At 42.5% G+C, this 13,572-nt stretch overlaps 1 protein-coding gene across 3 annotated transcripts in view; it reads right to left on the bottom strand.

The window, feature by feature from the left end:
* The window catches only part of LOC137421627 (uncharacterized), a 35,366-nt gene that overhangs the window by 13,246 nt on the left and 8,548 nt on the right, over positions 1–13,572 (bottom strand). The window contains exons 4-5 of one of the 3 annotated variants that reach the window (XM_068107869.2): positions 11,438–11,536; positions 3,660–3,803 (exon numbers count right to left, since the gene is read on the bottom strand). In XM_068107869.2, coding sequence (XP_067963970.2) covers positions 3,660–3,803; positions 11,438–11,536 — 243 coding nt within the window. The remainder of the gene's footprint in view (positions 1–3,659; positions 3,804–11,437; positions 11,537–13,572) is intronic. The other 2 variants (XM_068107871.2, XM_068107870.2) reach the window with 2 other exon arrangements.

Here is a 13,572-nt window from a genome sequence, read left to right as displayed (position 1 = left end):
ACCTATCCCTCATTATAAAGAACTCCATGTGGAATAAAATATGCTACTGATGATGTCATATGTGCCTCCATTATGACGTCATAATTCGATAAGTACAAAACTTCATCCTATCAAGATGAAATTTCTTGAGCATCATCTGGGGATAAATTGGTGGAGAAAAAAAATTATGACGTCATCGTTCACGCGGTTCGGCAGCCATATTTGTTTTACTACAAAAGCCTTCAAAACCACTGAAAACACGTCCTGGCGAGGGTCTGCAATCTCTGATTGCTCTTTCTTGTTGCCCTGCGCTCGTGAAGCGAAAGGCAGGGTTAAGCATTCGGGTACGTACGTGCGTACGTATGTGCGTGTCTGCATTTAAAAAATTCATTTTCTCGGCAACCGTTGGTCCGATTGACATGAAATTTTCACCATAGGAGGGACTCCTGCTGTAGAATATTTTAGTGAATATTATGACGTCACAGGTCATGTGGTACGGGCGCCATCTTGGAAAAACCAAAAAACTTTGCACCTTTATATCTCAAAAATCGCTGCACAGAAATAATTGAGACAGGTCTCATTGCAAAGAACTCTCCATGCGGAATAACATATTTGAATGATGACATCATAGGTGCCGCCGTTATGACGTCATAATTCGACAAGTAAAAAACTTTATCCGATCAGGATGAAATTTCTTAAACATCTTCTTGGTATAAATTGATGCAGAAATAAAATTATAATGACGTCGTAGGTCACGTGGTTCGGACGCAATATTGTTTTGAGTGAAAAGCCTGAAAAACCACTAAAATCACATTTTCTCCAAAACGACTGAACAGATCGAGGCCAAACTTTGCAGGCAGAATCGTATACCCATGATGAACAAAAAAGTCAGCGAGCATGACGTCATGCATCACATGGTTTCAGAGTTATGACGTTTTTAAGCATAAACTTTTAAAACCTATCTCCTCCCTCATTTTTGATCCTATCGAGGGGACTCTTCACAGATGTGTTCAGCATATCAGTCTCCTAAATTTCAAGATGATTGGATGTACGGTCTCGAAGTGAGAGGTTGTTATTGCGTGAAGAAGAAGAGTCTTCTAGAGTGGGCATGGAATTAATTATCACCATGCACATGACGAGCAGGCAAAGTACGGAGCGACCTCACGGGGTCATTTTGACCTCAAATAAAATTCTGATTTCAGATTTGTCAATCGCTGAGGTATATTAACACACGACCAAAACAGATTTGGCGAAATTCCGACGATTTTTGACAAAAATATAATATTTGTGTCTGCATTTCAGTAAAGTAAAGCGTGTGCCGTGTCAGCATTTAAAAAATTGAAACGTGGCTCATTGTAAATAACTCCATATGGGGAATAGGTGTTGTTAACGATGATGTTATTGGTGCCATAATTATGACGTCATAATTCGACATGGACAACGCTTAGTCTGATCAGTTTGAAATTTAATTGAGTTTATGCAACAATTGATCTATGCAACAATTATTTCGAGAATATAAATTTATGATGTCATCGCTCACGTGGTCTGGCAGCCATATTGGATCAAAAAAAGAGAAACATTCAAAAATAGAAGAGTTGGCTCACACCAAGTTGACTGCGCAAGGTAAGTATTCTATGAATACCATCTAGTTTCTTTATGTGTTTGATGTTTGTATTTGACTCCTGTGTATCATATAGTGTGCCACTCCCCACTCCCCATGGGTGTCTTATCAGTCAAAATAAAATACGCCAATTCTCCAAATGAAAACCATATATATCATAAAAGTGTAGAAATATCATATCAAATATCATATTGTTTGTGTGTTTGTTTTACTTCTATGCAGTATGCACTCCTGAAACGCTGGACAGAATGAGTTGAAAACTGGTGGTTGTACTCGGAGTGTATGCGAAGGTTTTAGGTGGCAAACTAAATCCGTAGCCTCGGCGGTTCAGGGTGGAGGAAAGACCCCAATCCTCTCTATGTATATTCTGCATCATATAATGCCACCTGGTGGAAGCTGGTATTCCATGTCAGTGGAACGAAGTACCATACATGTGCTCGAAACATACTTGCCTTTGGGCGGCCTAGTCCTGGTTTTATCCTTGATAAAACAATAAACAGTTGGGCTGGTGCTTGGCATGTAGGGGGTTTGCATTTCTGATTCCTTTGGATGACATTAAGCCAGGTGTCTCATCGGCTAGCGTTTGCTTGTGGACGTTAAATAAAGATCCCACGGTACATTTTTAAACAAGGAGACCATTGTGTACCCTGTACCCTGGCCAAAACCAAAAATTCTGGCCTTCCACTGAGAAGAGCAATGGCAAACCATCCAGTGTGCTTTCAGCCTACTGACCGCTATATGACAGTGCTAATGCTCTCGAAAGATAATTAGGATGAACGGATTATTTTTATTGTGAGCAGGATTGTTTCTCAGTGAGCAGGATATCTCACAAAGTTATGGACGGATTCAGCCGAAGTTTGGTGGTCAGATTGGGTGTGTGACAAGGACGAATTGATTAGACTTTGGTGAAGGTCCGAATACGGATCCAGATACGAGAATTAAAAAAATTTAAAACTGATTCTTCACCATTGAAAAGACCCCGATACCTCTCTCTATGTAGATGGGCATCGTATAGCACCACCTGGTGGTAGCCTGTATTACAAGTCATAATAAAATATGCTGTAGACATCATAAAAGCGAGGGAATTAACCGGTCCTTAAGAATGGGTTCTTTGCTAGTGTTTGCAAAATTGGCATGTAACAAGCTCCCCATGGGTCAGAAGCAGTCATCATTGTTGGACAATAACATGGCTGAGTCGCAGGGCAGTCTAGGCAAATGGAAGCCGCCCAGACATATTGAGGCTTTGGACTATAGTTATTCTCTGCAAACTGCTGTAATTAGAACTGTAACCAACTATAGTTTTAACTTTGGTATTAAGGAGTAATTATCTGCAGACTTCTGTAATTAGATACTGTAACCACTCCAGCTTCCGACAATCCTTACTGCAGCACATACACCACAATAGCGTAAACTAAAGTTATTCTAAAGTTAACTTAAACTGCCAGGAGGTATATGAGAGCACAACTGCAGTTCTAACTACACCATTTTTGTCTAATTCTTGCTTCAAGGCCTAAAACGCATGCTTAAACATGCCCTCGCCTAAACATGCCCTCGCCGACGTGTAAAAGTTTATTTGTTATTTAAACGCTTGTGATTAGGTTTTGATCCACATTAGATAAATACTCTTCGGCGATTGGCAATTAACTTTGAATGGATGATCACCGCACGATTAGTTATTCTACATGCATATAACTCTTAAACACCTTTCATAAATTTGGCCAAGAATGTCTATGTTGACTATTTGGCCCATAATGTGGGAAATTTGTATAACATGTGTAAATTGTTAATAAAGAGTTTGTTTGTCTTAGTATTTGGTTAAATGGCCTGTTACAACTGCTAGGAATTCGGGGCATAACTGGCTACGTTACTCAAGGTATGGTTGCCACCTTATGGCATGATCAGTTGAGTACACCTTGTGGGTGGTCGCAACCCCTGAGCACTTGACAATATTATGCACAAAAAAGTAACACCGACCATGACATTGTACACCAACTAATATTACATGTGATGTGAACAATGTACATGCAATTGCATGAAGAGGAATAATGATTTGTCGCACCTTTCCAAAGGAGCTGTGAACGTCACGCTCAGGAGGTACCTCTCCTCCATGAAGCCAGTCCCTGCCCTGGCCAAGCATCCCAGCAAACCTTCCTGTGGTATTTTCATCTCGGCATGTGGACTGCCGATCCTGGTACTGCTTCAACTGAGGAAAGAATGATTGAAGAAATGGTAGGAAATTTAGATGATAAAGAGATAAACTCCATATGCAATTGCACATTTCCAACCTCCAACCAGCTTCGTAAGTTGATTCAGAAACCGCACAGGATACACTCAGAAAGGCCATTCTCCGTCATGAGTGTTGTTCAAGCTTCAAATACTGTTGCAAGATGTGTTATGACAGAAGAGATGTCTTAGGAAACTATCCAGCAGATAGTCAGCACAAAAGGTTGAAGGATAACCAAATGTGTGTCTGGATTTGAACATACAACACATCCACCTATTCATGGCAACAGTTGAGTCCGTCCTGCTTCATGGAACTAAAGCATGGACCCTCACTGCGACCCAAGAGAAGGGACTTGATCGACGCTATACTCGACTTATTAGATCAGCTTTCAATGTCCATTGGTCTGAACACATAATAGGACAAATAAAGGTCTCTATGGTTCTTTTCCAAGGCTGTTCGTTAAATTAGAAGAAGACGTCTCAGTATTGCTGGGCATTGCTACCACCACAAAACGAACCTGGTTCCAATCTTATACTCTGCACACCTAAACATGGAAGGCCGAAGCGGGGCAGCCCAGCTCTGAACTACATCAACATGTTGAATAAGGATACACGCCTGGAGACAGAGGAACTGCACACAGCAATGGTTGATCAGGATGACCGGGGAAGCTGATGATCAATGTCATCTGAGTCCGGCCTAAGAGCCAACCTAAGAAGAAGACATACACCTGCAGACAAGTGTCGCTACAGTTTTGCCATTTTATGAACCATGATTAAACACAAATTCAAATCAACACACCGAGTCTAGTTCTATCAGAGGTAAAATTCCTGTTAAAGACACCAAAAATATGAAAAGAGGGCTCATTCATGGCTCATATTAATGGGTTTTTTCCTCTCCAGTGTCTAAAGCCAAGCATAACGTAGAGAAGATGACTTCCACTCTCCTTTGGTGTAGTCACTGCAGATGTGAAACAGAAATCGTAAAGACATTGGCCTTTTCGGCAACAGCTGTGAACGATCGGACTTGTTGAATTTCCGTGACTACCATAACGTCTCTGTCAAAGATTGCAACGCCATCAGATTTCAGTCAATCCCAGCAGCCTCAAAGCTTTGGAAAGGAAGATTGGTGGGTGAGGGAGAATATGGAGGGTTAGGGTTAAGTTAGTGGGAAGGGATGGGAGGTGGCGAGGAGGGGATGTCTGCTGGGAGCGAATTCTGGGAACAGATTCAACTCTGGGAACAGCTTGGATTAGACCCATGAAGCACAGCCCTCACATCGAACGCATCAAGCCATTGGGATAGCACCAAAAGGAGAGCAACCGGTCCAAGTTTTCAGTTGTATCACGCAGTATGTTGAATAGGTAATGTATACGTGGCTTCATACAATTATTGCATATACGAGTGAACAAATGTTACAATCAATTAAACATACATTTCTTCTCAATATTATCAAGAAATCTGATCATGATACATGATTTTTTAATTTCTTTTTACATGATCGATGCTCATAGAAAAGCAAGATGGTGGAGAGTACGAACTGGCTGGTGCAACGGTTGGACACAATATTCCAGGAAATGAATGAAAAGGAAAAATAAGGAGAGACAGGAGTGGGGGGAAACACAGCAACCTGCAAGAAAGAGGGTTGGATTAGCAAGGGTTAATGAGGGTAATAAGGATTGGGGGGGGGGGCGAGGAGGGGAATGACATGAGATGGAGATGCACCGCCTGCTTGAAGTCTTGGAGGGAAGAGTGCAGGGACTGAACAGTCTCAAGAAGACGGTTTCACAGACTGGGAGAAAAGAGGAAGAAAAAAGTTGAGGTTATGCAGTCTGGATAAACCAACCTCGTTTATTCGTTACTTTAATTTTTGGTTGTTGTACTTTAATGAGGTAATATGCATAGTCTTCTGTCAAAACCTTCTTTCTCTGGAGTGAAAAAACAGTAAAGTTAAATGAGGATTCACAGATAGTTTCTGTTACGTGTTATATATATATATATATATATATATAAAGTTTTTTTTTTTTTTTTTTGCATTGATCTAAAGCTCATGCAGGAGCCTGTATATAAATTAAATTAGTAGATATTCGTGAACTGGATAAATACATAGATTGAGTGTTGATCTTAGATTCACGGCCTAATGAACCATTGGTTCAGATAATTGTCCTAAACAGGGTTTTAATATCAGATGAGTATCCTAACTAGTACTAGCAAGTTGGCTGTGCCCGCAGGGGATTCTAAACGGGGTAGGGGTCAAGGTGGCAAAAATGCAAATGGCGTCTTCTGTCATCAAGCCAGCAAGCTGGGAGCAACAATTCACATTTCCGCATCGACGCAATTTAAACGTTCTAATGGCGATGAGGAGCTCCATTTGAAACTGTTTGTTCAATATATGCCACTTTTTGAGGCTTAGGGTCCATAATAAAAAATTGTATTGGTGTTAAAGCCAGAGACCAATCGCAAATCAATAGTAGGATTATTACGAGATTATCAGCAAGACGGTGAGAGTTCGGCAATTCTATGCGAATGAGTGCAAGCGATGAAGTGAGGGTTTACAAGATGAGGGTCGACGCGGACATGGGTGTATTTGTGCCTTATTCCTCCTCATCTTGTTTGACTGCTCAAGGTGGCAAAATGACACGACAGAACGGCGTTTCATTTTGGCTATGTACCCCGGACATTTCAGCTCATGGAGAAGCTTAATTAAAACTTCGGAGAAAAAAAAAAGGCTCTTCGTCTCAGAAGATGAAAAACAAAAAATTCAATCAAAAATGTAATGGCAAAATTTTGCTTTTTGGTAATATGAAATAACTTCCTTGTTTTACTGGCATTTGCAGTTTATAACCGAACAGGCAAATTAATGCTCGTAACATTTCACAAAACTGTCCTGAACTATGGCATTGAAAAGTTCCCCCTCATCTCGACTACACCTCCCCACCTATCCATCTTACCTTTACCTGTCCAAGCTTTTCTAATCAGTATTCTGACCTCCAATTTCATTATAAATTGCATTTTTTTTAAAGTGTTGTTAACACTACCTAATAGGCCGTAATAAAACTTCTGCACACAACTTTGCCCCCACCATATCCATCCCCTCAATTCCCATACAGTTCACTCAATCAAGTTACTCTCGTTACGACGTTTGACCATCATCTTGGGGCTTCGCAGGCAGAGCGTTGTTGCATTGGAGGGACATTAAGCTGATCGTCCCATCTGATGGCTTTCGTTAGTGGACATCAAGGATCCCACGGTAGCTATAAAAAAAAAAGGTCATCTTGAGCGAATACACTTACCAAATTATAAATTACCACCCAAATCTACTCCCGGCCCTGCTGGCAAAGGGAAACCCGTCGGTTTGGCAGCAGCAAGGATTGCCATGCACTGAATAGCTCGTGATGAAGATGAAAATCGAACTTATTTGGAGTTTCCTACTTCAGTTTTGGAAGTAAAATTATTCGTTTCACCTTTCTACATCGCAAGGCAAATAAAATCGAAAATTAAACTTTTGCATTGAGGTATGAACAAACTGTGCTTGCTCTTAGTGCCCATTTTTACATCATTCCAACTCCCCTCTGAACTGGACTCCAACTCCCCTTCCATCGGTTTGCCATCATCACAGCTCCGTTCGCAAATGAAGATAAAACACATGAACACGGAGCAGACCTCTGGCCAGTTTGAGAGGATTTATAGACGAGCAGCAGCAGCTACTGTGAGTGTTTCAAGGAATCGTGGGTGAAATGTGCTCCGATTAGCAGAAAAGACAATGATAGAGATGAATCAAATGAAGTAGTGCAACTGGCAGCGTGCACACGGCCTGCCCTCGGGAGGTTCTGACATTAGATGAATAACCAGATGTGACACGTGTGAAATTGTTCAAATGTACTAATGTACTTCAGAGTTATGAACGCACACAAGCAAGGCAAGATTTTACAGCTAACTTGCTTCTTACTACTCTTTATCATGCTCTATTACCTTAGAGCTATAACTTGGAACAATGGCACAAAACTTTGCGACTGCCAAAGATAACAACGCCTGTTCAGTGTTCAGTCGGTTTATGGTCGGCGAGACGATTTCTAAAAAGGGAAATCGTGAGACTCATTTCAAGAGGCATCTCTGCGAGACGCTGATAGTACAATTATGGGGCTCCTCGATTAAGAGAGCAATCCTGCTGACATTTTCAGATGCCCAACGCCGCTTGTGCCAAGCAAGTTGTGCAATGCTGTCTGTCATCAAGATCACGTGATTAACAGTGATAATATGTGCCCCTCTGGCCCACCACATGCGCAATCTCCGACACTGCCATGTAAACAGGAAAATGACAACACGAAAGCAGAATCCGACATTCGGTTTACGTCACATTCATCTTTGTCATCCAAGAGATCGGGAATCGAAAGGAAAGTCCCACAATAACACAATGGTTTTTCGTTGTTGTTTTCACCACCACTAAGCGTCCACTGGATATTACCAAGGAACTGAAAAGTGTGAATGTAAACAAGATTGTAAAAGCATATTTTGAGGGCAGTAAGAAAACTCAGATCTCCAGGGGACAGGCCTCCTGAGAGACAAACAAAGCAAGCATGGTGCTGGTTCGGAAAACATATAAGAAACCAAGAGATTTTGTCTCTTGCACAAGTTTCACGGAGTTCCTCATTTGCTTAATGTCAGACTTTCTGCTCACCTTCACTCCTTCATTCCTCTTTTCTCCCGCCTCTGGAACAAACTCCCTCACTCTCTTCAATCCCACTCCACCCTCCAGCTCTTTAAAACAGCTGTTCACCACCATCTCTTATGGTTCACCACCACCCCCCATCCAAAACCTTGATCTTTTCTACCTCCGCTAATTTCACCCATAATCCTACCCTTTTTTTTTTTGAAATACCAAATTCTGTCCTGCAAGTCTTTGGTCCCCTTGTGTTTTATACCTCTCCCACCCCCCCCCCCTTCCCACGCCTTCTCCCCCCAAGCCCTCTCCCTCCCACACTTCTCCCTGCTCTCAAATGTTGTGTTTGTGTGCTTCCCCTTCTCTCCCCATCTTGTCTTCCGCTCCCTCTTTTTATATATTTTGTTTGTCTGGTTGATTTGTTTGTGAAATAAATGTTAGCTCTTTCACGAGCCTCGATTCAGTATACAAAAAGAAAAAGTTTTTTTTTTTTTTTTTGTGTTATGGATTTTAAAAGCTGCAACAAAACAGGTTTGGGAACAAAAAGCGAGAAGTCCTCTGGTTAATGATGCTTATTGGAGTTGACAAAGCATCACGATGCACAATGCTCTGAAATCAGTTATAACGGTGTGAATTTACAATTGAGAAATTTACAGAAGATCCGACTCTGTGTTGACGGAATTGTGTTCTTTCCTCCGCTTATTCGAGGCTGCAGACAACTGACAATTATTCAAGTTGACTTGTACACCCATTTCCAATCTTACCTATAGTGGCAAATTCTAAGTCTGTCCATCTGGATGCTCGACACATTCTCACGGTAAGAATATAAATATTCCATCTGAGACCGTTTAGCTCTTCTATCAGCTTTGACGTAATTGCATTTTGATGTCTACTTCAAAAGTAGTAGATGTCTACTTCTCCCGCGATGACGCTATCTCCGAGGGCCTTTCACTTACTCACCGCAGGCAGGTTGGTGGTCTTTCCATCTTCTACCGACTCCTCTCCGGCCTTGCCCCCCCCCCCCCCAGCTCTCTCTGGGCTCTGTCCCCCAAATATTCCTACAGGTCGCACAAGATCTGCCTGCAACCCTCTTATGGTTAAACTGCCAAAATCAAGACTCTCTGCTCACCTTCACTCCTTCATTCCTTTTTTCTCCCACCTCTGGAGCAAACTCCCTCACTCTCTTCAATCCCACTCCTCCCTCCAGGTCTTTAAAACGGCTGTTCACCACCATCTCTTATCTTCCCCCATCCAAAACCTTGATCTTTTCTACCCCCGCTAATTTCACCCCAAATCCACTTTTTTGAGGTGACTTTTGACTTATTTCCTGGAAGTCCTTGGTGTCCTTGCGTTTTATACCTATCCTGCCTCCCCCCAGGCCTTCTCCCTCCCACACATCTCCCGATGTCCCTGCTCTCAAATGTTGTGTTTGTGTGCTTCCTCACCTTCTCTCCCCATCTTGTCGACCGCTCCCCTTTTTATATACTTTGTTTGCTTGCTTGTTTGATTTGTTTGTTTGATAAATGTTAGCTCTTCCACGAGCCTCGACTCTGTATACAAAAAAAAGAAAATAAAAAAAAAGTGTTTTCCAAAGCACCGACATTGTTAATTATTTAGTTATTTGGAGCACCCTTGGGAAATAAAATAAATAGATAAATAAATAATAAAAATAAAGAAAATTAAAATAAATAAATAAATAGCAATACCATGAAGGTGTAGGATATTAGCAAAGGAATTCATGTTGAGCGAATTCTTTCCGCAATATGAAGAGTGAACTCGGTTTAAGGTTGTGATGAAATTTGCCCTTTAAGACGTCATCGAGGTCAGGTGATAATGAGTGCAGATGCTGTCGAAAGGATTGTCGCCGAGTCTGGTTATATGTCACATATGACAGGAAGCTTCAATCTACAGGTACGAATAGATTTCTCACTTGGAATATCGAGAGCACGCAGATATACATCCAATTTTGTATCTATAGATTATGATTTTTTTTCATTTCTAAATACATCAAGTAATTATTACGTAATCGTGACGTCCATATTATATAAAGCATCAGTGTCAGCATCAGCCTGGCGAATCGGGAAGGCAGGAAACCACGAAAAAGAATTGAAGACGTATCGTTCTCTCCAGATAAATATTGTCTGCTCGTTTGTGTCCGGATGCTCATCTGTTACACGTCGGTTACGCGACGCAATCTCAAAGTTTTCGCACCATCTCCACTAAGATTCTGCCTATCATGCGTCCGATCGTTCGCATGCACCATCTTACTGCGCCTCATCCAACCACCACGTGCTATGATTGACCGGAGGTGCAAATCGTCGCGATTACACTTCGAATAATTCCACTTGGCATTGTTTTGCATGTCGCATGTTATTTTACTTGGGAGGCCCCACCGTTCATGCATAAGTACTTTCCCCGCCGTCCTCTAGGAATTCGACGACCTCCATTTTCACTGCCAGGCAATCTGTATTCATGGCGGCGCCACGTCGCTTGTGCGTCGGCTATTTGGGCTAATTACAGCACGCATCGTGCTTCACGCACGAGGAAAAGCTGAAGATGGCGAACATTCAAATAAATCGATTCCTACGGATCTTCGCTCTCCGCGTTCATATCCACCTCGCTAGTCTCAGCACGAGGTCATTTCTTCCTCATTTGCATTCTTCGAAGCTCCATCATCAATATTCCGACCATTATTGTGCGTTCGTCTACATACCCGTCGCCCGGTTATTCTTCAATCGTGCGAACGACTGCGTGGAATCCTCCTGTTATCCGATATTACAAACACTTATACACTTCTTTCTGCACGGGTCTGGCACGACAATGAGGTATCGCAGAAGCGCGGCGATGCAAGTCAAACTAGGTGGGGCGCACAAGCAGCTTGGTGCCACCACTAATACTAACTAGGGCGTGTTGTGGATGCAAATGTCGCTCGCAAGTGCCGGAGAGCGCTCACGCACCATTTCGTTGCTGAAGCAATTGGATGAGTCCATGAAGTTCTGCGTCTGCAGGTCCTTTTGGTTGCTCTGGTACAGCGGGTTCCCGTAGCCGTACAGTCCCTGCACAGGGACAGCGGCACAGATTACATACGCCAACTGAATCCGAGCGACGTGGCGCTAACCGCCTCTCCACGCTCCGGAAGGACAAATCCATGACCTTCAATGAGAACACTGCAATTCTGTTAATGGGGTTGCGGCTTTCCCACACACACAAATGTGGTTATCTGCATCGGGCCGTGTTTGCTTGATGGGCCACAAATCAATCGCACGGCAAGTTCCTTGGAAGGAACACAATAATGCACCGAGCACGATTAACATTAAACATTCAATAACTTCCGCACAATTTGTATTTGCTAAATCTACATCCGTTGTAACATTCAACAATCATTTACATTACAGGAAGAAATAAATGTCGAGCTATCATTGATACCAATGTGTTCGTGGTTGAGGACATCGGAAAAGCCAACAACACAATTCTCCGTTGGGTGGTCGGTGTGCAGCCACCTGTCTGCTGGTTGCATCATTTATCAGTGCGAGCGTCTGCCCCGGATGCAATGCCTCTCTATAACCAGTTATCTAGTACTGATTTTGTCGACCTCTGAAGGATGAACAGGCTGAGTCAACCCCACCTGGCGTTAATTCAACAAGATTCGAACTCGGGACCTTCGGATCCCAAGCCCACCGCCCTAACCATTAGGCCGACACCAGGTGATAATTCTCCATTGAATCATCATTTTACCTTATTTTGTACCTGCACATGTGGACCAGTTTATATTCCATGGATTAAGGAGAATTTCATCCACATTAACAATTATTTAGTTTTAATCAAATCCGGTCTTGCAGTGTTTCCACGAGCCCAAAGACCTTTTTTTTTTTCTATGCTCAGTCGAGGCTCATGTAAGAGCTAACACATAGAACATATAATAAAGGGAGCAGAAGACAAGAGGGAAGCACAACAACAGTAGGGAACAGGGACATCTGGAGATCTGTGGAAGAGAGAGGGCTGGTGTGGGGTACACGGATAAACAAGATGGACACTGCTCGGATTAATTCTAGGTGATCCTAGACCTAGATGATCACCAGGCCTCAGCCATTGCAACGAAACGACAAACACTTTCCAAAGAAGAATTTCAAATCATAAACCAGTCCAGTGCGGGAGGAAGATCTCCGTCAATGGACTTCGAGGTCTGTTTGGCATACTTGCAGCACCTGACAACTCCAGGTCGGTGAGAGTGAGCAGCCATGGGAATCAAACCCACACCAGTCAGTGGGGAAAGAAACGAATCTTTAACCACATGACCAAACAGCCAGCTCCACTTTCATTAAAATCAAGGTTAAATCACTACCTCATGCGCTCGGCCATGCACATCCACAATCTCTACACACCCTGGTTCTTTCCTATCCTGTTCCTCTTTGGGCCATTGTTACTCGTTTTTTGTGTTATTCTTCTTTTCCTCCTTGTGTATGTCCATCCCCCACCTCCATCTTCTCCAATATCCTTTGGTAGTTTTCAAATGTGCTGCGCTTTGTCGTTTAGCTCCTCCTTGAGCCTGAACGCTTGACTTGTGTAGAGACAGAAAAAAAAAGAGCTATGTAAATGCAAATAAATAAAATAATAAAAGACCTACGAAGGAAAATAAGAACATTTAAAACACTAAAATTACGAATTAAAATAAATAAATAATAGGAACCATAAGATAGGCTCCACGATGGAAAGGAGAGGCTGAAATCTGACTAATGGGAGGGTCGATGCAACATGCCACGAACCGCTCTGCAGGCATTCTTTGAGGAAAAGAAGAAGCTTTTAGTTTCCTTCAGCTGCCTCGGCTACCAGGCACACAAAAGCACCATTTTCTTTGCTTTGTTGTCTCTCCTCCTTTCTCTCTTCAATTTCTATTGGCTTATCTTAGCCATCTCAAAAGTCCCTCACTTCTAATCTCCCCTGTTCCTCCCACCCTTACCAGCCCCCAATGCTGCTCCCCTGGGAGGCTCTAATCAGCAACAACTCTTTGTTGGGAACAAAGGGAGACAAACAACGTTCAAAATCCTGTGCCAAGACTGAATACCAGGGTAAATGAAGAAGAACAAGATCAAAT

This window comes from Myxine glutinosa, chromosome 2, assembly GCF_964187855.1.
Source record: "Myxine glutinosa chromosome 2, kmMyxGlut1.1, whole genome shotgun sequence".
Classification (NCBI taxonomy): Eukaryota; Metazoa; Chordata; class Myxini; order Myxiniformes; family Myxinidae; genus Myxine; species Myxine glutinosa.
Note: the sequence above shows the minus strand (reverse complement) of the source record. Positions and strands in the feature narration are given on the sequence as shown.